Source organism: Echinops telfairi, unplaced genomic scaffold (assembly GCF_000313985.2).
Source record: "Echinops telfairi isolate 266 unplaced genomic scaffold, ASM31398v2 ScPeMD7_7469;HRSCAF=8507_1, whole genome shotgun sequence".
In the NCBI taxonomy this organism is placed as follows: Eukaryota; Metazoa; Chordata; class Mammalia; order Afrosoricida; family Tenrecidae; genus Echinops; species Echinops telfairi.
In genome coordinates, this window is record NW_022111373.1 from 86,227,483 (window position 1) to 86,253,499 (window position 26,017).

General features: G+C 38.6%; 2 protein-coding genes across 6 annotated transcripts in view; one reads left to right on the forward strand and one right to left on the reverse strand.

Annotated features, from left to right (window-relative positions):
* The window catches only part of LOC101658656 (trafficking protein particle complex subunit 13), a 51,197-nt gene extending 42,508 nt beyond the window's left edge, over positions 1–8,689 (reverse strand). Inside the window, exons 1-2 of one of the 5 annotated variants that reach the window (XM_045285126.1) lie at positions 8,196–8,689; positions 2,782–4,463 (exon numbers count right to left, since the gene is read on the reverse strand). In XM_045285126.1, the coding sequence (XP_045141061.1) occupies positions 3,688–4,463; positions 8,196–8,241 (822 nt within the window). In that variant the 5' untranslated portion in view covers positions 8,242–8,689 and the 3' untranslated portion in view covers positions 2,782–3,687. Of the gene's footprint in view, positions 1–2,781; positions 4,464–8,195 lie in introns of those variants that run through there. The other 4 variants (XM_004703569.3, XM_030888862.2, XM_004703567.2 and 1 more) reach the window with 4 other exon arrangements.
* A 284-nt stretch (positions 8,690–8,973) lies between these two features.
* The window catches only part of TRIM23 (tripartite motif containing 23), a 43,114-nt gene continuing 26,070 nt past the window's right edge, over positions 8,974–26,017 (forward strand). The window contains exons 1-3 of the mRNA XM_004703570.3: positions 8,974–9,054; positions 20,815–20,977; positions 25,515–25,636. Of these exons, the coding sequence (XP_004703627.1) occupies positions 8,974–9,054; positions 20,815–20,977; positions 25,515–25,636 (366 nt within the window). The remainder of the gene's footprint in view (positions 9,055–20,814; positions 20,978–25,514; positions 25,637–26,017) is intronic.

The window sequence follows — 26,017 nt, forward strand, 5'->3', positions numbered from 1 at the left end:
ATATTTACTATCCATAAGCAGTTAATGCCATGTGTACAGAGGCAATTATACAGTTTACAACACATTTCATTCACTATGAAATTTAGGTCTCAAGTAAAATCTTATAAAACCTTTTTACACAGCTTAAATTAAAAAAAAAGTCCAAAATTACCAAGTAATGAGTCGCCCCAAATTATACTTGCATATACATTTTATTTGGTCCCATAGACAAAAGTGGCATTTTCCTCAAATCTCAGATTCCAACCACATTCTACATTTTTACCTGCGTATTTTCTTTTTTTTAAATCATTTTATTAGGGCCTCATACAACTCTTATCACATTCCATACATCCATCAATTGTGTAAAGCACATTTGTACATTCATTGCCCTCATCATTCTCAAAACATTTCCTCTCCACTTAAGCCCCCGGCATTAGGTCCTCATTTTTCCCTCCCTCCCTGCTCCTCTCTCCCTCATGAGCCCTTGATAGTTTATAAATTATTATTTTGTCATATCTTGCCCTGTCCGATGTCTCTCTTCACCCACTTTTCTGTTGTCTGTCCCCCAGGAGGAGGTCACATGTAGATCCTTGTAATCGTTTACCTGTGTATTTTCTAAAGTTACTTGAGTTTGTGAATTTGGGGTATTATGAGTCAATTAAGCGAAAGTAAACCATGATACAGGAATTCATCTTGGAAATTTACAATAAATGATCTTTATTAGATAAGCTACAAATGAAATTAAATTAGACAAGGATGAGGGCAAAGGTTAAAAAGCAAAACTCCCAACCTAGATGCCCTCCAGAATTTTTTATCTTTAGCAGAATGACTACTCATTTGAAGAGAGACAGCTAGTGGCAGAATGAATATGCTGGTACTGAGGCCACCTTCTGAGGGGAAATGCTGGTGACATTTCCCGCATGGCCTGCAGACGCGCCTTCCTCGACAGTTCTCTCCCTTTTCGTCCATCTCTGATTTATAGGTTGCTATGAGTTGGAATCGACTGGATGGCAGTAGGGTTGGCTTTTTTTTTTAAACTCAGAAATATCACTTAGCCCTTGCACTCACTCCTGGCCAGAGTGGATTTCCACCGATGGCATGGAGCAGAGCTGCCCAGATAAGTTCCAAGGTTGTCATCTTTACAGAAGCAGAAATATTTCTTCCACAGAATGGCTAAGATGTTCCAAGTGCCAACTTTGGGTTAGCAGCTACAGAATTAATCACTGTGCTGCCCTAAGGTTCTAAATACTCAAGAAGCTCCAAAGAAGGTAATATTGGGATGCAAGGACTTCTTGGGTCGTGAACACATTGGCACTATTCAGGGAGATGAGAAAGAATTCTCCATCTTTGTTGACGATCAGGACACGATTTACAGTCAATCAGCTTCCCACTTCCCAGTTGTGAATGATCTTTTTCTTTTTTAATTTTTCTTTTTTTGAGTGAGTCAGTGAGTGAATGACAGTGAGTGAGTGAGTGAGGCAGTGAGTGAATGACAGTGAGTGAGTGAGTGAGGCAGTGAGTGAATGACAGTGAGTGAGTGAGTGAGGCAGTGAGTGAATGACAGTGAGTGAGTAAGTGAGGCAGTGAGTGAGTGAGAGCCAGTGAGTGAGGCAGTGAGAGAGTGAGACAGTGAGAGTGAGGCAGTGAGTGAGTGAGAGCCAGTGAGTGAGACAGTGAGTGAGTGAGTGAGGCAGTGAGAGAGTGAGGCAGTGAGTGAATGTCAGTGAGTGAGATAGTGAGTTGAGTGATCTTTTTCTTTCTGACAATGGCAAAAAGCAACTGATATAAATCAGGACATTATAAATCCTCAAGATGAGGAATCTGAGATAATGGGCCCATGACCCCTAACTGTACCTTATAATTTATGCTCGATATATATCATTTTGAAACAACATGAAAAACAAAAAGCATTGCATTTTGTGCAAATGACCGTGCTTTGATTATTTACTGTTTAACTCTTGATGGTAATTAAGATCTAAATAATAAAAATAAAACCCACCACTTATATAGACTGCCTCATAACATCAAGAGTCTTGTAATGAAGCCAGCAGGTGATACTGAAGTTTCTCCCGCAGTCTTGGTGGAAGAACAACATGTTTGAATTAGAAGATGAACTACTGAAATGGTTTCCTTGGAAACTACTAATATTTTGATTTTTTCCTCTTAAGACTTTTGCAAGCATTTATGCACTGCACAGGTGCTTATTTCTATATAGGAGTCTTTAAAAAAAGTAGAAGTGAAAGAATATTTGACTGGAGGGAAATCTATCAGGAAAGATAATCTCTAGTTCCAAATGAATGGACTGCTGGTATGTAAGCAACTTTGGCAAGTTCATATGACTTCACTTAAAGAGCATGTTTACCCTATCTCAGTGAGCTCTTGACATGCTAGTCACACTCTGATATAAGGCAAACATGTATTTGCTTTCCTAGTAAGTACAGTGGGACCCTGATCTGCTAACCTCGAGGTCAGCAGTTCAAAATCACCAGCCAGCTTGAAGGTAGAAAACATGGGGTTTTCGACTCCTGGAGGGAATTAAAAGTCTAGGAAACTCATGGGGGCAGCTCTACCCTGCCCTGTAGGGTGGCTGAGAATCAAAATTGACTCAATGGCAGCGAATTTAGTGAGGACAGAGTTAATGGCTTCTCTTAGGAAATTGTTTTAACTCCTTGGTAGCTAACTCCATGCCAAATTCATGAGGGCAAGGTCCATGTTGGTCTCCCTCTCTAGTATATCCTAGTCCTGAGCATATGGTAGGCTTTGCAATTTGTTAAATAAATACACACTTACATGCTTTTACAACAACGGTTTATTATAATTACTTTGGGCAGTTTTGCATGGTGATATCTCTCTCCAGTTGGTAACATTCTGGTGCTTCCAGGAAACAAGAGTAAATCCCATAGTGACTCCAACCAAGACTCCAACTCAAAATTAACTTTCACTAAGATCAAATCTTGAGCAAGCCATATTTTCTGTACCTTATTTCCAAACACTATATAAACTGTTATTTATTACCTGTATTCATAAACAACAGTAAGAATCTGGGTTGGTCCATTACTTAGAAATACATTCATGTCGCTTGAGTAGCATGGTAGTGAATTTTGCTGATTAAAATAACCATTATGCTTGAATAGAGAAAAAAAATTATAGTAAAATGAAATTTGGAAGATTTGCCAAAATCCAAACTATTTACCTTAATTTATTTATTAATTTAATGAATGGAAAAGTAACAAAAGCAGAAACAGCTTAAACAGGAATTTATCACAACTTATGTAAAAGAAGGCTGCTAATGAGGAGAGAATCCACCATATTCTTACTATATTCCTACAGAAATACTGAGCTGGCTTCAAGAAGTTTGCGGAAAAATGTATGTAAAAAGTCATGGTTTTTTTCACAAACTTTTTTGATGCCCCTTTGTATAACTCTTGGAAATGAAAAAATTAAGTAAGACAGTTCTGACATAGTGCATTTCTTTTTTGCAGGGTAAAAAAATGCCTGTTTTTACAGCATATATTTTGAAGATAAATACATCTACACACAATCTACTCCCCTCCCACCAGTGTTAAGGATAACTAGGTTATCTTAATGAAGAGTCATAAACAAAATTTAAAAAGGCATTAAACATTTAAAAATTAGCAGTCACATAAATATTTAAATTTATACTCAGTTCATACATAATAACCTTTTTTTTACAATTAGCAAAATTTACTACAGGCTAAAAATCACCCCGAATTTATGCACAAATAAATTCATTTTTCCAGTAAGAGCTAATCTTGCTTTCAGAAGATTTCCCACATATTCACAGTACATAATATCACAGAATACCCATATCTGGCCTAAGTGTCTCTGAATTGTAGCATTACAAGATGGAAGCTCATTGTGCCTAACTAGTCGACTGAGTTTTGCCCAAATGACTTCCAGAGTTTGGCTGTCACAAACAGTCGGCTCTATTGTCCACCGTGCTCTATAAAACGAATGCAGATTGAGTGCCTTTAAACAATCTTGCAAGTTTTTAGATAAAGGAAAACTCTTTTCAGTGCAATTACTGCTGGGAAGGGAAATACTCCAAGACCTCCTGAAGACCTGTTTTTCTTTTGCTGATTGTTTATCCAGATTTCCAGAATGAGTCTCTTCATCCAGTGAGTGGGACCGGATGAAATGCGTCTTTATTTTCATGTTAGGTTGAAACTCCAATAGATCTACAGTGCAATCATAACTCTGTGATGTAACATCACGTCCTAAAGGGGCTAGATGACGTTTCACATCTTCAGCAGCCTCTTCAGAAATCACAGGCGGTGATCTCTTGGGTTTAAGTGCAAGTTTAGTCCTGTCAGGTGGAAACCAAGGGACAAATCTTGGGAGCGGACGAGCAGGAAAGTCGTGAATTGCTTTTTCTATCAGTTTTGCCAGCTGTGTGGGATCACTCTCATATGGTCGGTAATGTAACACTACTTCTGTGGTCATTCTGCAGTAATCCGGGTACTCTTAATGAAGAAAAAATTTCTTAGTAGAGCTAGAGTGCAATTTATAATTTTAAGACTATCTTTCTTTCCAACTCAGAGGGAAACAGGACCTAGAGTGGAAGTATTGCAAAGAATAAGAAAATGAAAGTAGGGATATCCTGCACACGAGCAGGCAGGGAGAAAAAGACATGAAAATCAACGCCCATGTGCTACTTCATCAGTGACTACTGGAAATATGAATATAATCTACACACGTAAAAAAAAAGTTCTCTCACTAAAATAAGGAATCTGAGTCGATGCCTTGTAAAATTGCTTCCAGTTCAAAAATCCTAATAGTCAACATGTTTAACTCAACAGATAAGGAGTATTTGGAAATATCAAAGGTGAAGAAAAAAATCAGCAATCTTTCAAATCTTTGATTCACATGAGGATACTAACAAAAGTACTGTAGTACTTCAAAATTTGAGACTCCTGAATTGAGGGCAAAGTCAAACTTTTAAAAATCCCCTTGATCTTAATAATCTGTACAGAATAAAACTGAACATTTTATATTTTAAAATTAAATAAACTGCACCAAATAAACATATAGACAGATCACTTAATAATTTGATCTCATTCTCTGCAGTAATTACTAAAAACACAAAGTTTAATGTGAGATCCATAGGGCTATGGTTTAAATGAACTCCATGAACTCCAATTTGGAGTTCAGAAGTTGTCTAAGAAACTCAGACTCCTATTTTCTTGCTTACTTCATAGAAGTTCTCAATTTGTCTCATATTAAGTCATAAGTACATAGGCAAAAGCATATAGTACATAGGCTCAAGAGCGAAATCTTCCAGAATCTGCAAATCAGGCTTGATGCAAAATCCAGAGCTTAACATACCTGAATGCAGGCTCTTTCAAATTCTAGCTACTCTAGAAAAAATCTCCCCCGATTATCAATAATGATTTAATGGGAGTTCTCCCATGCCAGCAAGTCCCATGTAGGGAATGAGGTCACAATGCTCATTTGACCACTGTCACGTAGTGAAACTTCGGAAGAGCAATCTTTTCACCCATCAATAATGTCCACCAATTACAAGATCTGACAACTCTCACGTTCATAAAAGACCTTAACACCCTTAACATTCAGTTTTATATGAATCTAAATATAGGATACGCTATTCTTTCAAAACTGCTTTTTTATTCTTCTTGCACCATCTTCATATTTTCACACTGTAAGATTGGACACTGAAAGTTCCTTCATTGTTGTCACTATTCAACGGTGTAACCATGAACAACGGAAGTTATGAGAGGCTTTTAAATAAATTGTCCCTCAAAGCCCACATGGAAGAAGCACACCAGCCTGTTCGATCACATGGTGTTGAAAGGATCAGGGATCAGGCATCAACAGAACAAAAAATCTTATCACAGTGAATGAGGGGGCTAGTGCGTAGTGGAGACCCAAAGCCCATTTGTAGGCCACTGGACATCCCCCTGCAGAAGGGGCTCTGGGAGGACATGAGCCAGTCAGGGTGCGATGTAGCAACGATGAAACATACAACTTTCCTCTAGTTCCTAAATGCTTCCTCTCCCCCACTATCATGATCCCAATTCTACCTTACAAATCTGGCTAGACCAGAGAAGGTACACTGGTACAGATAGGAACTGGAAACACAGGGAATCCAGGACAGATGATCCCTTCAGGACCAGTGGTGTGAGTGGCGATACTGGGAGGGTAGAGGGAGAGTGGGTTGGAAAGGGGGAACTGATTACAAGGGTCTACATGTGACCTTCTCCCTGGGGGACAGACAACAGATAAGTGGGTGAAGGGAGATGTCGGACAGGGCAAGATATGACAAAATAATAATTTATAAATTATCAAGGGTTCATGATGGAGGGTCGGAGCTGATGCCAGGGTAAGCTTAAGTGGAGAGCAAATGTTTGAATGTACAAATGTGCTTTACACAATTGATGTATGTATGGATTGTGATAAGAGTTGTATGAGCCCCCCCCACAAAAAGAGTTGTATGAGCCCCTAATAAAACGACTTTAAACAAAATAATAAAGTGTCCCTTTTCAAGAATAACAAGGTAATGTCTCAATATAGTACATATGAAAATATAAGACAGTAAATTTAAATGACTATCTAATGGGTTACATTTGGCCATCAAGCAATAAAATTAAAACTGAGAATTCTTGAAGGGACAACGGGAAAGAATAATTCCAAAGAACTTTAAGTAAATAGAAACTACCAGGGAATTGCCAAGCAGTTTTTGAGTAGTTTTTTCCAGGTATCCTTTTGGAAAAAAAAAAGGAATAGGAAACTAAAAATTCCAAATGGCAACCAGTCTCAATATCACTGGAATGCAACTGTGTTTAGTAATTTTAAATCTGTATAAAGTAACACTTTGCTGTTAACAGGACTACTTCAAAATCTCATCAAAGCATCCATTAGAGGTAACATACCAAATATCAAACCATCCAGTCAGTGCAGACTCATAGTTATCCTCAGTGATGTTCCCAAGTTGTAGCACTTTACTGGAGTAGAAACCTCTATCTCTGCCCAGTGGAGCAGCTTGTGGTTTTGAACCACTGACCTTGAAGTTAACAGCCTAACACATAACCATTACGCCACTGGAGGCATCATGGCTTCTGGTAAAGCTAATAGCAGTTCTTGTGCTGAAATACTGACTGTTAGTATCTATGTGATCTTAGTCATGTTACTTCAACTGAGAGATGAAAGTATGATCTATTTCAAAAGCTGAATGTGAGATCAAGAAATTAAAAAAACAAAAGATGCCAACCCATTTCACTCTAGATTGCTTGCTTGGGCTTATAATACTTAATATAGTGGGGATTCTTAGTCTCACAGCCAAAGACTGTACTGCTAACCCAAGCACATATGAGACTGATGAGTTCTAGAATGCTAGAGGTCTACATAACTGGGAAACTGGGGTCTTTAATAATGAACGCTATTAGGCAGGTAAGTGCAATTAAAGTGAAGTCAAAACTGACATGAGCACTTCCTCAGCTCAGTACAAGAAATCACTGGTAAGCAGACATAAGAATACCCAAGGACGAAAAAGTGCATCTGTGGTGGTAGTGGTAGTAGGGCTGATGAGATAAAGCATTATATATTTGAAATAAAAGCGTCGACTATTTAGAAAACACGAGGAAGTCCACAATAGTCAGTCGTGCTGCTTTTTCTAAAACAATAGGCTAACCAAATCATTAAATGTGTCCAACGCTGCTTAACCGTGTATGTAGAAGTGCAATTTTGGAAAATGTCCCCAACAACCCGATGCTGTGAAGTAAATTGCAGGAAGTTGTAACAAACCTTATACACTGTGGTACTGTGCATTTCTAAATCCATGGCGCTACTGTGATGCAATACGAGACAAGTTTAAAAGATGAAAATGAAGGCAGGTAATTTCGCCAGCACTGTCACTACTTTCGAGGCCTGCGGGAAACCATGCCGGTTATCCGGGACATCCCCGGGATGTCAGCTTCCGTCGGGTGAGTACAGCAGCATAGACCAGAGCGTGTGTATGCTGAGGGTAGTTTTCAAATTAAAAAAAAAAAAAAAAAAATCGAAGAGGCCAAATCGCTTCCTCCCCCTGGGCTACTAGAAGCAGAACAGGAGAGGGAGCTCTGATAGTATTTTAGAAGAATGAAGTTCAGACCCCAGAGGGCAGATCTATGTGATAAAAGCTTCGAAGAATTAGGGGAGCAGAAGACAGAAAGAGGAGAGGCAGATTTGCAGAAACTTACCTTTCAGTGCCAGCAGGTGCTCCTGTTTGGGTGGATTCACCTCCATCTTGACAGGCTCCGTGCACCTCACGATCTACGGGGGCTGAGGAGGGTCAGCCGAGTCCGGAAGGAGCGAGAAAGCGCCGGGTCGGCCACAGCGGCCCGCCGTCGGACACTCTTCCACAGCTTACTTTTGAGTTCGGTTCCTTTTACGCCCCGTAAGGACCCAACGACTCCTTTTCACCAACGCATCCGTGTTTCTTAGAGTCTTATACAGGAGGCACTTTTTTGTTTTCGAGCTATAATCACGTATCGCGACTTCAAGGAAACAATGCAAGGTTTACCAAAAGCCTGTCTAAATTGCAGCAGTAAAAGAAACGAGAGATGCGGGGCATGCTGGGAAAGATGGTTTATTCAAATAACCGCACTGCATGCAGGGAGATGTAGTTCCTAGCAGCTGGTTCGGGAAAGAGCACACAAAAGGGGGAATTTTCCTTCAAAACATACTCATTTACTCCTATTTTACCCCTTCCTTTTTCCCTTGACTTTAGCCTACTAAGTTCAGAATCCTTAGTAATACAACGATATGTACCAAGTGCCCATGCGCAAGCTAGTGCAGCGAACCGAAACCATCGGTGGGCGGGAGAAGAAGCGGCGGGGCCAATCGGGTGGCGCGTCGCGTGGTGCCCGGCGCCGGGGTCCTAGCGGCGGGCGCAGAGGCTTCTGGGTAGGTGGCCTCCCCGCCCCCTTCTCAGCTGCAGGCCGTGACGGCTGTTGCTGCGGTGCCGCTCCTCCCAGGATGGCTGCCCTGGTTGTAAACAAGCCTGGTGCGGGACTAGAGAATGGCCGGCCGGGCAACCGGGGAACGGCCATGGTGAAGGTGAGGGACCGTGTGTGCCGTTTCACCCGACCGGCATCATCCTGGCGATGCAGCGGCATGGCGAGCTGTAGTGGGATGCTGGGCCCCAGGGCCCTCCTTGATTTAGAAGCACTGCCCACCCGTCCCGACCCTTGGCCCCTCTGGCCTAAAGTTACCGTTCTTGCGAACATTGCCGACGGAACGGTAATGGAAAGGAGCTTGTGGGTCTCTTAATATCACCTGGGCCGGTCCTTTCCCCCAGGGTCTCTGCTTTTAATTTATCTCACAGCCATTCGTTAGCTTATTTTGCTATTTTATCAGGTACTTAGGTAGGTTTTGTAGCCTTTAATATTTGTTATAAGCTAGATCTTGATCCCCCATTTTACAGATGAGGAAACCAAGGCTTAGGTTAAATTAACAATGTGGAGTAGAGACAGATTTGACTGGTTATAAAGTATTTTTTCATTACGACACTAGTTCTGTATCAGAACTGTATTGGTTGAATTACCCGCTTCGTCCTTGGTTATTGCCGTCTGTCAACACATTTGGGAATTCTATAGCTGGGTGTTCATGCTGTATGAATTGCCACATACTCAGAAGTTTGAGATTCTAGCATGCATAAATGCTTCAAAATGAACCCCCCCCCAAAAAAAAAAAATCCATTGAAATATATGGAACTCATTTCCTCCTCCTGTTAAATATATGTAAGGCTCTGGAATGGAGACTTGATTTCCGTGGCCTGTAGAGTTGCTTTCAGAACAACTTGTTCTCTGAGAGATGGGAACTTCTCATCCCGACTGTGTTAGGACCCCGAGGCATTTTAAAAAAAACTACTGATGACTGTGTTAGGACCCCGAGGCGTTTTAAAAAAAACTACCGATGTGCTCATCTTTGCCCTATTCTGATTTGGTTCACATGAATATATTTGTTACATTACCAGAAGTAGTTAAATGTGCACCTAGGTTTGAGACCCACTCACTGCTCCAGATAATATCAAAAGTTCTGTCGCCAATGTTGGTTTTATGTGACTGCAAATCCTATGTTGGTCATGTTGGTTTCTGTTGATTCTTCTAACCTGTAGATATGAATGAAGATGTTTTATAGGAATCTTCAGATTCAGAGGAATCTTCCTATTGTTATGCATGCTGTAAGACATTTTGCCCAGGCTTTTTCTAAGTAGAGATAACTTGTTTTGTTAATTAACTTGACTTTTAAGATGCTTTATTCAGTAATTGTAATGGGTATCATTGCTATACCGAATTTTGTTACCCTTTTTGCTATTATCTCAAAAGTGTACCAGAGGCTCTTGTAACACCAGATGGTACAGCACAGAGTTTGAAAACTTGAGGCTCACCTTGTCCATTCTCACCTCTTCATGGCAAATCTGCCTGTGCAGTGCATCAAAAGGGCCAGAGTCCTTTCGGGCAAACTATTCATGCCATAATTTTTAAGAAATATGAGGTATACATATTTGTTTTGCAAATCAGTCATTTTCATAGACGAAAGCAAGAAGTATTCATTGGAAGGTAAAGACTGAAATACATAATGTTAATAATGTATATTGTGTCTCCTTGCTTAGTGGGCAGTATGTCCAGGCAAGGTTTTTATGATTAGGAAAACCCAAAACATAAAAATCCAGTATTATGAAAACATTTGTATTTACATTGAAAACTCAGTTTCTTTTGATAAGTCGACCTTCTTAGAGCTTTTAAAACATACTCTGATTTAATATAATTTGATTTACCTGTAACAAATGGAAAGCTCTCTTTGCCATATGTGTGAAGTTTATAAAATTAATACAAAAGTCCATTCTTCCACAAACTTTTAAGTCCTCATATAAGATAGTAAGTAGAATTTTAGTTTGGTTCTTTAGCGTTTATTATCATAAACAAGTTTAATTGATTATAATACCACAGAAGTATGAACTTATAGAGAAGTAGGTTCAGATTTTCCTCTGACACAAGAAAGTTGCATTTATGTTATAATATCCAGTTCCCTTGTGCATATCTTTTCTGCTTTTAATTGAGTTTTTATGAGGATATGCCTTTTCTGTTTTTTCATGTTTAGATCATTTTAAAATTCTATTTTCAATTAAAAAAAATAAATCATTGGAGACTTTTACAGCTCTTATAACAATCCATACATCAATTGCATCAAGCACATTTGTACATATGTTGCCATCATCATTTTCAAAACATTTTCTAGTTGAGCCCTTGGTATGAGGATATTTAAGTGAAAAATTTTCCCTTTTTTCTCTTAAGTATAGAGTAAGTGGAAATTGTGTGTGCATGTACCTGAGGGTGTAATATGCATATATAGATACATATGATTTTATTGTTAGCATTTCCCACCTACACAATTCCCATATTCTTTGTGTTCTAATATAAAACCAGTATAAAAAGATTTATGTTCTCTCTCCCCTACTTTGGTGCAAAAGTAATATAATCTGTTTATTCTTTTCCACTTTTCTTTATTCACTTGGGAAAACTCAGCATGTGCACATAAAGAATGTCCTTACTCTTCCTCAGTAGACTCCATAGATTGATACTACATGGATATAACATAATTGATTTTCCAGTTCTGTGTTGATGGACATTGACTTTGTTTTATATATTTTTTCCCATACAAATGGTGTTATAAAGAATGACCATCTACTAGGTCTTGTTACATGTCTGTGCTATGTTTGTAGGATAAATTCCTAGAATTCTGAGCTAATTTTGGTATTGCCAGTTGCTTTCATAGACGATGTGTCCATCAATAAACATTTCACAACAAATGTAGAAATGTCATGGTGTCAGAGGTCCTTTAGCTTGAGGGGCAAGAGCATGAATCAAGATCAGCATGGGCTAAAAGCTTGATTTCTCTAAGGTAGAGGTCAGACTTCTCTCCAGCTGGGTTTTTTCTTTAAACTAATTCTAGCACCAGTCTCCCCTGTCCCTAACCCCCCCTCCCCCCCACCCTCACGCCCAAGTACTCTTCTCTGCTGGGTTTGATAATTTGTTTCAGTGGTAATACAGACTCATACTATATTTTACAGGGTTTATTAAGGAAGTAACAGGTTACAATTCAGGATCAGAATCAATGGAGAAATAACAGGAACAAGTAAGAGTTCTTTGATCAGGATAGCTTCTTCTTGGCTATCCTGAAGGAAAGGCCTCTACAGCTTTCTGAGGACAAGTTTTTCTCTGCTTCTTGCTCAATTCTAGCTTCTGTCTGATTCAGTCAAAAGTTACAAAGTTCTTTAGCTCCACCAGTGTCAAGAGGTACCTTAGTCCCAAGAGCAAGCCCCTGCCCAAAGGCACTGGGGCTTTGTGGCTGGGTCAAAACGCCTGCTATAGATGCCTTGCTGCATGAGCCTTTTGGAAAGCCCACAGCACCACCTAGCACTGGTATTTGGTTCTGCTGCTGTTTCTCCACTCCTGAACTCTGCTGAGCTTGCCAGCATAAATATTCAAGCTGTGTGTGGTGTTTTAGCTTTCTCTGTATCTTGGGTCTAGGGGATATTCAGCGCAGGGCCCTTGGGTCTAAGGAACTCACTCTGTTCCTGGCTCCTCTTCATGATGGAGGCGAGGACTCCATTCAGCCCTTGTTAATGACTCCCTTTGAGCTTTAGGATGGCAAAACTGACCAATCTCCTACAGAGGATTTCATGTACCTGATCTGCTTAGTCCCACCCTGAAGGGTTTCGTGCAGCTTTTCTACAAATCCCTACCCAGTAATATTGTGGGCGTTATCAGACCATCAACAGAAAGGCCATATGAAGTAATTTATTGCACTGCACAGTGAGTGAGTGTCTGCTGTCCCTCCTCTTCTTTTTTTAAATTTTCTGCATTCTGATGAAAGGTATCTTTGCGTGGCTTTAATTTGCATTTTATTACCATGAGTACCCATCACTTGTCTGTCAATTTGTTTTTAATGTGGTGCCTTGGACATCGTGATCCTGGAAGCTATGTCAACGGTATTTTAAATACCTGTTGGTTTACCCATGCTGGACAAATTTTCAGCAGAGCTTCCAGACTAAGGCAGTCTAGGAAGCAGGAGGCAGTCCCTTTCTGATTATGTAGCCACTGAAACCTTATGAATCGTAGTGGAGCCATATCTGATAATAATACTGGAAGAAGAGTCCCTCAAGTTGGAACATGCTAAATACAAATGGGGAAAAGCTCCCTTTGCAAAGGAGATTCAACCTTAAGGACATGGATGGGAAAAAACTTAGAAAAAAATTTATTGACATATAATTCACATATCATACAACCCAGTTGTTTAGTAATATTAAAGAGTGCAACTGTCACCACAGTCAGCATTTTTATATAGCATTATCTTATTTCTTATATTTATTAGCTTCCCATTTCCCCCCAATCTCCTCTGCCGTAACTCAAGAAATGATGACTTCAAGTGCTGTCTCTAGGTTTTTCTATCCTGAATTCATATACAGAAAAGCATACAAAAACAAATCAACAATAATAAATAAAAGTAACTCTTAATCTATGCACTGTATCCTTACACTTACGTACCTATTCTGGATTTTATACACATAAAAAGCATATAAAAAACAAAAACCAACAATAACAAAACAGAAAAACCTCAACCCCAAAGAAAGCAGAATATTAAAAACTACAACAAGTTTAAAATGGATCAAAAGCAGCACAAATGATAGGTGTGTTAAATTTTAACCTGACTACATCTGCATTAATCCACTTTCTAATGTACTCTGATAGCAAGTCAGAGGGCATACACCAGAGGCTAAACCCACTTGGGGACTCTGCACTTAGATTTTGGCTTTCAGTGTCATCGGTTGCAAACTGAGTGCTCAGAATTTAAGTTCTAAATTGTGGAACAAAACCTGAGACCTTCATTTGTTGGTGTAGCATGATGCAAAATGAGTCGGAAAAGCTGCAAACATTCATTAAAAATTGACATAATTGATAGTATATGGACTCTGAATCTAGGAAAATCAGGTCATCAAAATGAAATGGAAATTATGAAGATAAAAAAATCAGGAATTAGTAAGCTGAAATGGACAGGATTCATTTGGAATCTGACAATCATCTGATGACAGATTGAAGAGGAATGTGTCACATTCATCTTTGAAAAGAACATCGTAAGCTCTATCCTTGAGTACAGTGTGTCAGTATTAGAGTGTCCATAAACCTACACGGAAGACCACCGTTATTTATGCACCCAACAATAATGCCAAAGATGAAGAAATGGAAGATTTTAACCAACTTTTATACTTCAATATTTATCAAACATGTCCTCAAGCTACATTGATAAGGACTAGTGATTGGAAAATGTTCCCTGGTAGCATAATGGATTAAGCATTGGGCTGCCCTAGTGGCATGGTGGGTTTTTAACCACAAGGTCAGCAGTTTGAAATCACCAGCTGCTCCATGGGCATGGGGGTAGGAGGGAGAAAGATGAGGATTTCTGCTCCTGTAAAGTTGTGCAGCCTCAGAAGCCCATAGGGACAGTTCTGCTTTGTCCTATAAGGTTACTATGAGTCAAAATTGAGTTGATGAAATGGTTTTGGGTTTTGGTGCTTTGATTAGAACGTGGAAATTGGAAACAAAAAAGAAAGACCCATAGGTGGGAAATCTGACCTTGGTGATAGAAATTATACTAGACATTACATGATATAATTTTACAAGAATTAAAATAGCAAATAGCTTTTTTCATTTTTAGATCATTTTATTGGGGCTCTTACAACTCTTGTTACAATCCATACATCAGTTGTATCCAACATATTAGTACATATGTTCCATCGTTCTTTTCTAGGCATTTACTTTCCATTGTGCCCTTGGGATCAGCAACTCTTTCCCCCTTCCCCAAACCCTCGTGGGCCCTTGGTAGATTATAGATTGTTAATTATTTTCAAATCTCAACACTGACCACTGTCTCCCTTCCCCTCTGGTTGCTGTTGTACCCCCAGGATGGGGGTGTGTGGTTATGTGCCATTCACTGCGATCGGTAGCAAATACCTTTTTTATTTATTTTATTTATTTATTTATTATTTTTTTTATTAATCAATTTATTGGGGCTCATACAATTCATCACAATACATAGATCAATTGTGTAAAGCACATCTATACATTTGTTGCCCTCATCATTCCCAAAATTCTCTTGCCTCTTGGGTTCCCGGAAAGCAAATACCTTTTTTAAAAAACATGTACAGTGACTATACCAGTGGACCTTGCCAGGTGGTATACACAGGGATCAAATCAACTACATCTGTTTAAAGAGACAGTGGAGAAGCATGATATCATCAGAGCAAGGCCAGGGCCTGACTACGGAACAGACCATCAATTGCTCATATGCAAGTTCAAGTCGAAAGTGAAGAAAATTAAAACAAGTCCCTGACAGCTGAAATATGACCTTGATTATATTCCATCTGAATTTAGAGACTTTATCAAGAAGAGATTTGACATGTTGACCAAAGAGAAATTCTGGGATGACATCAAAGACATCATAATGAAGAAAACGAAAGGTAATTAAAAAGCTAGAAAAGTAAGGTCAAAGTGAATGTCAGTAGAGACTGACAGTTGCTCTTGAAGGTAGAATAGCTAAAGTGAAAGGAAGAAATGGACATGACTAGATCTGTGCACATCCATATTCCTTGCAGCATTATTCACATTAGCAAAAAGATAGAAATAACCTAAATGTTCATCACTGGAAGAATGGATCGATAAACTTTGGCACATACATAATGGAATATAATGCAACATTAGTATTGAATCTGCAGAACACTTTTTTAGATGAATGAATGTGAAAGAGATTACACAGGGGATTCCATCACAAATGGATAAATATGGAACCAGTGTTTAAAAAGTCAAGGCTTTCACACTAAAAGAAAATCTTTGATGGTTACTGTGGGAGAGAAAGAAGGGAGGGATGGAGTGTTGGGCTAGAGGGAGACAAGTGTTAGGTGCAAAGGAAAGCAATATACAGTAAGATGGAGGTTGGCAGAAAATGATGGAGGCGGGGGAAAGCTCTGAGGTTTCCAAGAGTTAAGGCAGCAAAGACAGATACTGTGAAAAACACATTCCTTCAATAATAGTGAGCTATGAGTAGATGCTTGGATAGACACTTAAATAGGTGTTGGACATAGAGTGGGAATATGCCCATGACTTTATATATATATAAATATATACACACAGACACCATACATGCATACATACCATACATACATACACAGGATATTTGTGTATGAGTATTTACTTTTGCTGCAAATATATCCATGAAAGTGGTGGAGCAGCCAGGGGACAAAATTATGAAAACTTCTTAGCCATAACTAAACATTTGGAGAGAAGGACTCAACTGGAGAAGGACTACAGGCTTGGGGATGCCTAGGTGAAATGGCATAATAAAGTTTACAAAGACAATGTTCTACATTCCACTTTGGTGAGTTGCAACTGGAGTCCTAAAATCTCCTGAGCAGCCATTTAAGATGCAATTATTGATCTCTCCCCATCCAGAGGAGAGAAGAATGATAAAGTCATGTCCAAATGTACGTTAGGGGCCTAATGTACCACACATACATATCATTCCCCACAATCCTGAGACCAGAAGAACTAGGTGGTGCTGGGCAACCACTATCAATTGCTTTGAAAAGGATCTCCCACTACATAGAGTGGGAGGAAAAAATGTGGAACAGAACTTAAATTAGGAAAGACACCTGGCTTACTTGTTAGATAGGGATTGTTGGGACCGCTAAGACCACAGCCCTCAGCCACCCTTTAGGTCTGGCACCGAACTAACCCTGTGTTATATTAATTGACCATTAAGATCAGAAAGGCAGCACCTACTCAATAGCAAAGTGCAGAAGGCTTGGTAAAAATGAAGTAGACATAGGAAATGTGATGACTGGTGATGCATTGAAGGAATTACGATGGATGAGTTGAAACAAAAAGTAGGGATTGTTGAATGTAAACTGATGTATCTGCTCTGTAAAACTTCACCTAATTCATAATAATATGCTAAAAAGAAGAGAAAGGAGAAAAAGTGCTGAATAGATTTCAAAGGGTGGCTCTAGAACAGTGGCTCTCAACCTTCCTAATGCCACGACTCTTTAATAGAGTTCTTCATGCTGTGACCCCCAACCATAAAATTATTTTCATTGCTACTTCACAACTAATTTTGCTACTGTTATGTATCGGGCAACCCCTGTGAAAGGGGTCGTGACCCACAGGTTGAGAACCGCTGCTGTAGAAGATAAGGTATTATAATGGCATGTGCAAATACATGGAACTAAAAATCCATAAGAGATTTTCCATCTCTCAAATGGAAATAAAGGTAGAAAAAGTTCAAGCCTTAAGTTGCATTATTGAAGGATTCTGTCAGTAAAATACTGAGTGATGCTAGGAGCATCAAAAGATGAAAGGAATACACAAGGTCATTGTACTGAAAAGAAGTGGCAAACATTAAACTCTTAGGAGGTGGCATCTGATCTAAAAGCAATGGTACTAAGGAAAAAAGTCCAAGCTGCACTGAAGATAATTGGCAAAACATCACAGCTCTGGAAGTCACAGAATACCAATTGAAATGTTTCAGCACAGGAATGTAGTATTGGAAATGCTTATTTGTCTATGCCATTAAATTTGGAAGATAGCTGCCTGGCCAACCAGAAGAGACCCTTGTATGTGTTCATTCCTAAGACAGCTAATCCAACAGAAGTCAGGAGGTTAGCACACGTGGAGGTTAATTTTCCGCTGAAATAATTAAAAACAGTTGCAGCAGTACATTGACAGCACTGCCAGACACTCAAACCAGTTTCACCAGAGGACATGGAATGACAGAGATCATTTCTGACATTTTATGGGTCTTAGCTGAAAGATGAGAATACCAAAAGTATGTTTACCTGTGTTTTATTAATTTTGCAAACGCATTTTACTATGTGGATCATAACAAACGATGGATAATTTGAGAAGAATGGAAATTCCAGAACACTTCATTTTGCTCATGTAGAACTTGACATAGGCCAAGAGTCAGTCATTCAACAGAATAGTGAGATACTGTATGGTTTAAAAGTCAGGAAAGATGTGCATCAGGGTTGTATCTTTCACATACTCATTTTGTATGTTGAACAGAAATCAGATAAACTGGGCTCTATGAAGAAAAGTACAGCATTAGGATTGGAGGATGGCTCGTTAACAAAATCAATAAGCAGATAACCTTGTTTGCTAAAAGTGAAGAGGAAGCACTTACAGATGAAAATCAAAGACGATCGTCTTCAATATGGATTATACCAAGATAAAGATAACAAAAATCCTCACAACTGAAGCATTAAGCAATATCATTGTAAATGGGGGTGGGGTGGGGGTGAGGAATGAAGTTGGGAAGTATTTCATTTTATGTGTATCTGAAATCAATGTCTATGGAAATAGCAGTCAGAAACTCAGATACATATTGCATTGGACCAAACCTGCTGTTGGAAGACTTCTTTAAAGTCTCTAAGAGCCGAGACGTCACTTTAAGACTTAGGTGAGCTTGACCCAAGCCTTGGCATTTTCATTAGCTTCATATTCATGTGAAAATTGGGAGACAAAATAAGATTGATGCATTTTAATAACGGTGTTGGTGAAGAATATTGAATATACCATGGATGTCAGAAGAACAAATTTATCTGGGAAAAGGTACAGGCAGAATGCTCTTTAGAAGCAAGTATGGCAAGACTTTGTCTCCCCTACTTCGGTTGGACACATCCTCAGGAGGGACAAGTCTCTGGAGAAGGACCATATGCTTGATAATGTCGAGGGTCAGCAAAGAAGAGGAAGACCCTTAAAGAGGCAGATTGGCACAGGGTCTGCAGCAGCAGGCCCAAACACGGGAGCAGTTGTGATGACGGCACAGGGCTGGGCAGTGTTTCATTCTGTTGTGCACGCGGCCACTGTATGCGGGAGCACTTGTGATGACGGCACAGGGCTGGGCAGTGTTTCATTCTGTTGTGCACGCGGCCACTGTATGCGGGAGCAGTTGTGATGACGGCACAGGGCTGGGCAGTGTTTCATTCTGTTGTGCACGCGGCCACTGTATGCAATTGGAACCGATATGATGGCAGTTAACAACATTCTGAGCGAGGTGGAACTCTCATATGTTTGAAGAGTTTTCATTTCATGTTAGATGTACTGTGAGTTCACATTTGGGCTTTTGAACCTTACTGACATGGCAAATATAAATTAAAAGTTTATTTAAAGTCAGCGATGCTTGCATTTCAAGCACAGGGCTAAAATGCAAAGTTTTAACGAATTTAGTCTAATTTCCACCCTGGATTTTCCATTTTGTGTTTGTAACTTCATATAGTGTGTATTGAGGGGAGGAAGGTCCTGATGTTTCTAGTTGAAGTATTTAAAATTTCTTATTTTGTATGACTTGGGTTGGGAGGTGGAGGAACAAAAGTTAGACTGGTCCTTCAGTTGGTGTAGACCTGAGATATAAAGTTATTAGAATCTGGTAGGAAAAGGTCTTTAGTATTAACATAAGGTAAGAAGCATGGAACAGTTTGTCACAGTGGGTTACACAGTGGGGCTGCTATCCGCCAGGTCAGCAGTTTGAAACCACCAACTGCTCTGTGGGAGAAAGATGAGACTTTTTGCTTCTGTAAAGATTTATAGTCTCAGAAACCCACAGGGGCAGTTTACCCTGAATTGACTCGATGGCAGTGAGATTTTAAATAAATGGATATAGTTGGTTCATAGGATCCAAAGGACTTATTAGGAAGTGTTATGGAGTTGATTTCTCCATAGCATTTCTCCATATGTGTCTTGGAGTTGATTTCTGTGCCTGTCAAGCCTATACGACAGAGTAGAACAGTTCCATCCTGATTCCTAGCCTGTACGTTTATGAGAGTGGGTAGCTAGGTCTTTCTCCTGTGGAGCTGCTGGTGGTTTTGAGACGATGACTGTTCAGTTAGTAGGTGAACACTTAGTGTTGTCCTACCAGGAACCCTTATGAAGTGATAGGGCAGTGACGAGAATGTCAGCCATGTGCTCGGGGTACGGTTTGGGTATTTCAAAATCTAGTTAAAATTGTACAATGCATCAGATATATTTAGAAATAAGAACCAAAATTGCTACCTTGCTGTGATAGGACTATTTATAACATAAGCTCATAGGCTCATAGGGAATTATAATAGACCATTTAAATAGCCAGTCTTTTGGCTGAATGTGTAACCTTGGATAAAGTCCTTATTTATAATTGGAACTGTGTGTTCATATTTATTTATTAGGAATAAGGAATTGACACATAAGCTTAAAGTGATGTCTTTCTTGACATGGCATTACATTAATGTAAATGGAATCTAGAAGGTACTTGACAATTACTCGTAGTCTTTTTTTGTAACAAATTCTTTATCATTTATAAAGGTAAATTGTCAGCCCAGCACAAATTTCAAATTATTTTAGTTCAAATTAGCGATGGAGGTTAGGCATTTGCAGAGAAATTGTTTAAGAATTTAACTTCCTTAGACTAAAGTATTAGTGTTAAAGTCTTAGATCCAGGTGCTACAGGGTCAAGTCACCGGTTTCCAACAGTAAAGATAATGCTACTTTATGTTTATTATTGGTTCCTAACTTGGTATTTTAAAGAGATTTCATATAATTTTGGAAAGGTCCTTCAGGTGGAATGACTGAAAAGCAATTTAAGGTTTTATGCCTAAGTGTTTTTGTCCCAGTAAAGAAATAATTTATCTAACAAGTTTTATTCGATGTATTAGACCAGCTTTTATTCACCTAATATATATATACTTTAAAAGCCATTCAAATTGCACATTCCCTTTGCCAACATTAGGTGCTGGAGTGTGGGGTCTGTGAAGATGTCTTTTCTTTACAAGGAGACAAAGTTCCTCGTCTTCTGCTTTGTGGCCACACGGTCTGCCATGACTGTCTCACCCGCCTCCCTCTTCACGGAAGGGCCATCCGTTGCCCATTTGATCGACAAGTGACAGACTTAGGTAGGAATATATAGATATGTGTTTAATATTTCAAAATGTTTATGATTCATCTGTTTTCCCACTTGATATTTAAAGTAATAAAATTAAAGTATTTCAGAATGCCAGAGTTTCTATTAAGGACAGTCATCTTATAAATGTAAACTAACCTAATAGTAGTTATTAGTTTTTCTTTATCATCTGAGATGATATTTGTTTAAGACACCTGAAAAAAAAACAGGTTCCTTATTCCAAGAATGTGCATTACAAAGTAAATAATTTGTCTGAAGCCTTAATCTAATATGACAGTATTTGCTTGTATAACTAAATGAGCCAGTGATGAAAATACAGGTAAGAACATGTTCTTATGTTCTCCCTTGAGACACAAATGTGTTTGCAGTTTGCGATAACGATCCCTTAAATAGGAGACTAAAGTCTGGTGAATCTTTTCCACTTTTCTGTATCTTCTAAAACTTCACTTCATATATTTCAAAATGAGTTATTACCTTGAATACCACATTTGGAAATAACAGCATATATTAACATTTGTTGTCAATCAATGGCAGTAATTTTCTCCCCCAATTTTACATTTTAACAATCATTTTTATAGACGTATATGTAATATAAGCTGTGCACATTTTACTCCTTGCTAGGGAAATTGTCTCTAAAATAGGTATTTCAAGGTCACAATCTTTTTTTTCAGATCAGTAGCACTATTTGTTTTGAGATCGCTTTAATGTAGTTATGCTGTGTGTCAAATTGAGTAGTTCAAAATAACTTACCCAGCAAATATAGGCAATAAGGTAGCCAGATTTTAAGACTGGAAAACTTTAAAATGATAAGTAATATAGTTGTAAAGGTGGTGGTGATTAATGTAAATAAGTAGTTTGCTCAATTTGCCCAACTAATACAGCACAGGCAGAGCCTTAGTAAGGATAAAATTCATTTACTATTAGCCAAGAAATAATGGGTGAGATGCTATCTCTATTTTTAGATTCTTTTATTTGCTTTTTCATTTTATAATATATACAATGTATCATGCAATTTTCTTTATGTAAGACTATATTTATAGAAATTGTAACTTTTGCAATGAAGGCTCGACTTTCTCTGCCTTCTCCACTCCCAGTGCCTTTTTGGAAGGAGCCTTGATGGCATATTGGTTACAGTGGTCTGTGAACTGCAAGGTCAGCAGTTTAACCAGCTGGGAGGCTTTTACTCCTGTAGAGAAAAGATTTATAATCTTGGTAACTCATGGGAGTTTGGAAACCCACAGAATTGACTCAGTGGAATTGAAAATTGAGTGCCTTGTTGACAGGATATCACACCTTGTTTACATTTAACATCCCAATGTGGTTCTTGCTACCCTTGATTTTTAAATAAGCCAGGACTTAGGGCAGTGTTAGTCATCCTATACTGAAATTAGTCTTGATTATTGTGATTACATTATCAATTTAGAACAAGCAAACAAACCTGCCTTAGATATAGATGGTAATTAACATAGCTTGCAATTTGAGTTTTGCTGTGATTCCATTTCGTGGAATACATGTTAGGGCCCTTTGTAGAGTTTGATTATTCCTTTTAAAATAATTCTACTTTTAACTTGTATTATCAAAGTAATACAAGGGGGTACCCCTCCAAAAAAAAGGAAAAATGCTCTGCTGTGCGGAGCTTTTATAGTACGCATTTTTCCTGCTAGGAGAGCATCCAGCAACTCCCTCTGACTTAGCGCACCCAGTGGCATCACCTGGGAAGGTTCTCTCTGGTCACAGTGAATTGTTTCTGTAAGAGCTGTTTTGTTTGAACCTCTTTTTTTTGGTGATGTCTGATATAAGAGAACTGTATGTGGCTGTGAAACTGTTTCCTGCTTGGGAAAAATGCTGCAGAAACTGCTGTGATGTGTTGAACACAGCTTACAAGGACAGCGCTATTGGAAAAACTCATGTGTGCTACTGGTTTTCACGTTTCATAAAAGGTGAAACGTTGATTGAAGACAAAATGTTTTTTTGGACTGCCTTCAACTTCCTGATCGGATGAAAATGTTGACAAAATGTGTGCACTTGAGCTCGAAGACCAATGATGAACCATTGAAGAGATATGGGGAAGTTATCTGGACTATCTAGGAACTTGGTTCAGCGAATTTTAACAGAAGATTTTGGAATGAGAAGGATCGCCGGGAAATTTCTGCCTCGGGTTCTGACTGACCAGGAAAAAGAGCATCGACTGGAAACACGCCGTGCTTTGAAAGACCAGCTCCAAAGTGACCCAGACTTTTTTCTAAGGTCGCTACTGATGACAAGACCTGGCGCTATTCTTACGACCCTGAAAGCAAACGTCAATCAAACCAGTGGAAAACTCCATCATCACTCTGTCCCCCAAAAAGCTTGTCAAGTGAAATAAAAGATCAAGATGATGTTCATTTGGTTTTTTAATGTGAGGGGATAAGATAGTGCATACGGAGTTCAATCCACCAGGTGAGACTGTTAATCAAGCTTTCTATTTAGAGGTTCTGAAAAGATTGTGAAAGTGTGCAACAAAAAGGCCTCATTTGTGGCAGACTGGGGACTGGTTTTGTCACCACAACAGTGCACCTTCTCATGCAGCCATCTCAGTCGTCAATTTTTGGCAAAAAACAGCATGCCTCTCTTTCCCCTGACCTTGCTCCATGTGACTTCTTTTGTTTCCATGAATGAAGAGAGACATGAAAGGACAGCAATTTGAGGACATAGAAGAGGTGAAGAAAAAAAGCCAGGGAGGTGCTGTCAGCCATCCAAACAGATGCGCTTGAAAATGTTTCCAAGAATGAAGTAGCAGATTTGACAGATATGTGATGGAGAGTACTTTTAAGGTGATAAGATTGTTTTGTAAAAAAAAAAAAAAAATTTAACATAACTTTGAAAAATAAAATTCTGGGTTTTTGGGGTACCCTCTCGTATGTATTGTAGAAAATTTGAAAATACAAAACATAAAGTATAAAGTTATTTATAATTTTTCCTTCTGGAGAATAAAACCATTGTTACTGTGAAAGATCATAATGAGAGTTAAAGTCCAAGAAGAGCATCAGTTGTTTTTTGTGGTAGTTACTAATACTTTTCATTAATATTTCTCCTTTCCCTCTGTCCACATCGTAAAATTGCACTTTCTTGCCTTCCTACCAGTACGTATTGCTGTGTGACTTTCTCTTAAATAGTGAAATGTGGGTAGAGTGATGTGGTCACCACTTGAACATTTAAGAGGAGGGTCATGGTTATTTGCCATAAGTTATTCTCCCTGCTCCTTTGGCTAGAGATGGCTCAGGGGGCAAGAGGCAACGGTCTGTGTCTCTGAGGGAGGACAGTGGACAAAGAGTCTCTTGATTCTTCTCCAGCTGCTGAGGTGTTGCATAAACAAAAATTAAATCTTTGTTGGCATTTTAAACCACTGAAATTATATAGTTGTGCTATATACAGTTGCACACAATTCTTATTTGAGGAAGAAGATCTAGGAGTTTCTGTTTCTATGGCATTGTATAAGCATTGAATATTTGGGGAATTTTTATGATCATAGTTATATAAAGGGCTCATCTAGTATATGCTTTACACTTTTATAAAAATAGAGTAGTTAGAATCCAGGTTGTTGCAGAATAACAACCAGAAATTAGAACACTGAAGGGGAAAACCTTTTGGGGATGGTAGGGGCATGCTGGGTGGACTGCATAAAGATACTTGGGAAGCAGGTCTTCTAAAAAAGCTCACCATCTAACTGACAAAAAAGGATCTTCCTTTCTGAGTTCAGGAAAGGGATGTATGTGTGTATATGCACTTACATGGACTTGTGTGCTGAGTTTGGGGAGAAGAAGCATTGGCCATGGAGACTGTTGTCTTGCTTTGGTGTGAGGCTCTGTAGATTTATGTGAGGAGTTTAATAATTTATTGCTACATATTACAGAAGGGATAGGGAAATATCTTCAGCTGTTCTAATTTCAATTTTCTTACAAATGGAGCATTGTGGGTTGAAATGTGTCTTTAGTACCATGATTTTCACATATGGGCCATAACTTACTTGGTCATGAAATCAGTTAAACTGGTAAGGAACATCAGATTTAAAAAAAATAGAATAAAAAATAGTGCATTGTACACTACTGGTAAATATTTTTTCAAAAATATACCAGGTGAAATGTTTGTTTCAGTTGTATACATGTATGTTTTCTTTGGTTGCAAAGTAAAATGTATTGTAGTCTTCTGGAAAATGAATTTATCTGGAAGCACATTTTTAGTATAAAGAGCAAAAAGTCAGTGACAAACAGTTTTAAAAATTAGTTGATAGAAAAAAATTTAAAAAAAGAAAAAATATTATAATTTTAAAGAATTTTCTGCTTGAAATGGTGAGGGGTACTTTTTCTTTGGGGGAAGAGAATATTAGAAATCAATTGTTCTCACAAATGGAAATAGAGAAGATTTGATTTTAAAAGTTTAGACATTATTAGTGATTAGTATCACTTAGAAATTAATAGTGAAGGATATGGAGTAAAATATTTGAAATTCCATTATGTTAAATTTAGTTTGGTTTGTTTTTTAAACCCTAGGTGATTCAGGTGTCTGGGGCTTGAAAAAAAATTTTGCTTTATTGGAGCTTTTAGAGCGGCTGCAGAATGGACATATCGGTCAGTACGGAGCAGCTGAAGATGCCATTGGGATATCTGGAGAGGTATTGAGTGAACTTTGTGAAATATTTATAAACATGTTTTTTTCTTTTAAATGTTTGTCATTCTAAGCACATTATAGTGACTGTAATCCACCAAGTATATGTTCATAAACATAACTTTTCATATCATTGAAGTTACATTACATGACATATCTTGAGGCTGAAATAACCTCAAGAGAACAAAAGTAAAACCAAACAAATTCATGGAAAATACTATGCCAAATTATACTTTGTGTGTAACATTGTCTCTTCGTGGAAGAAGGACGGCTGTAGTGCTCCTTCAAGGCAAGGAGTAGCAAGACTGGTCTTACATCCTTTGAAGACATGTGCTTCTTTCATCCCTATACATAATCATGTCAATATTTAAAGCAGTAGGTGTATCAT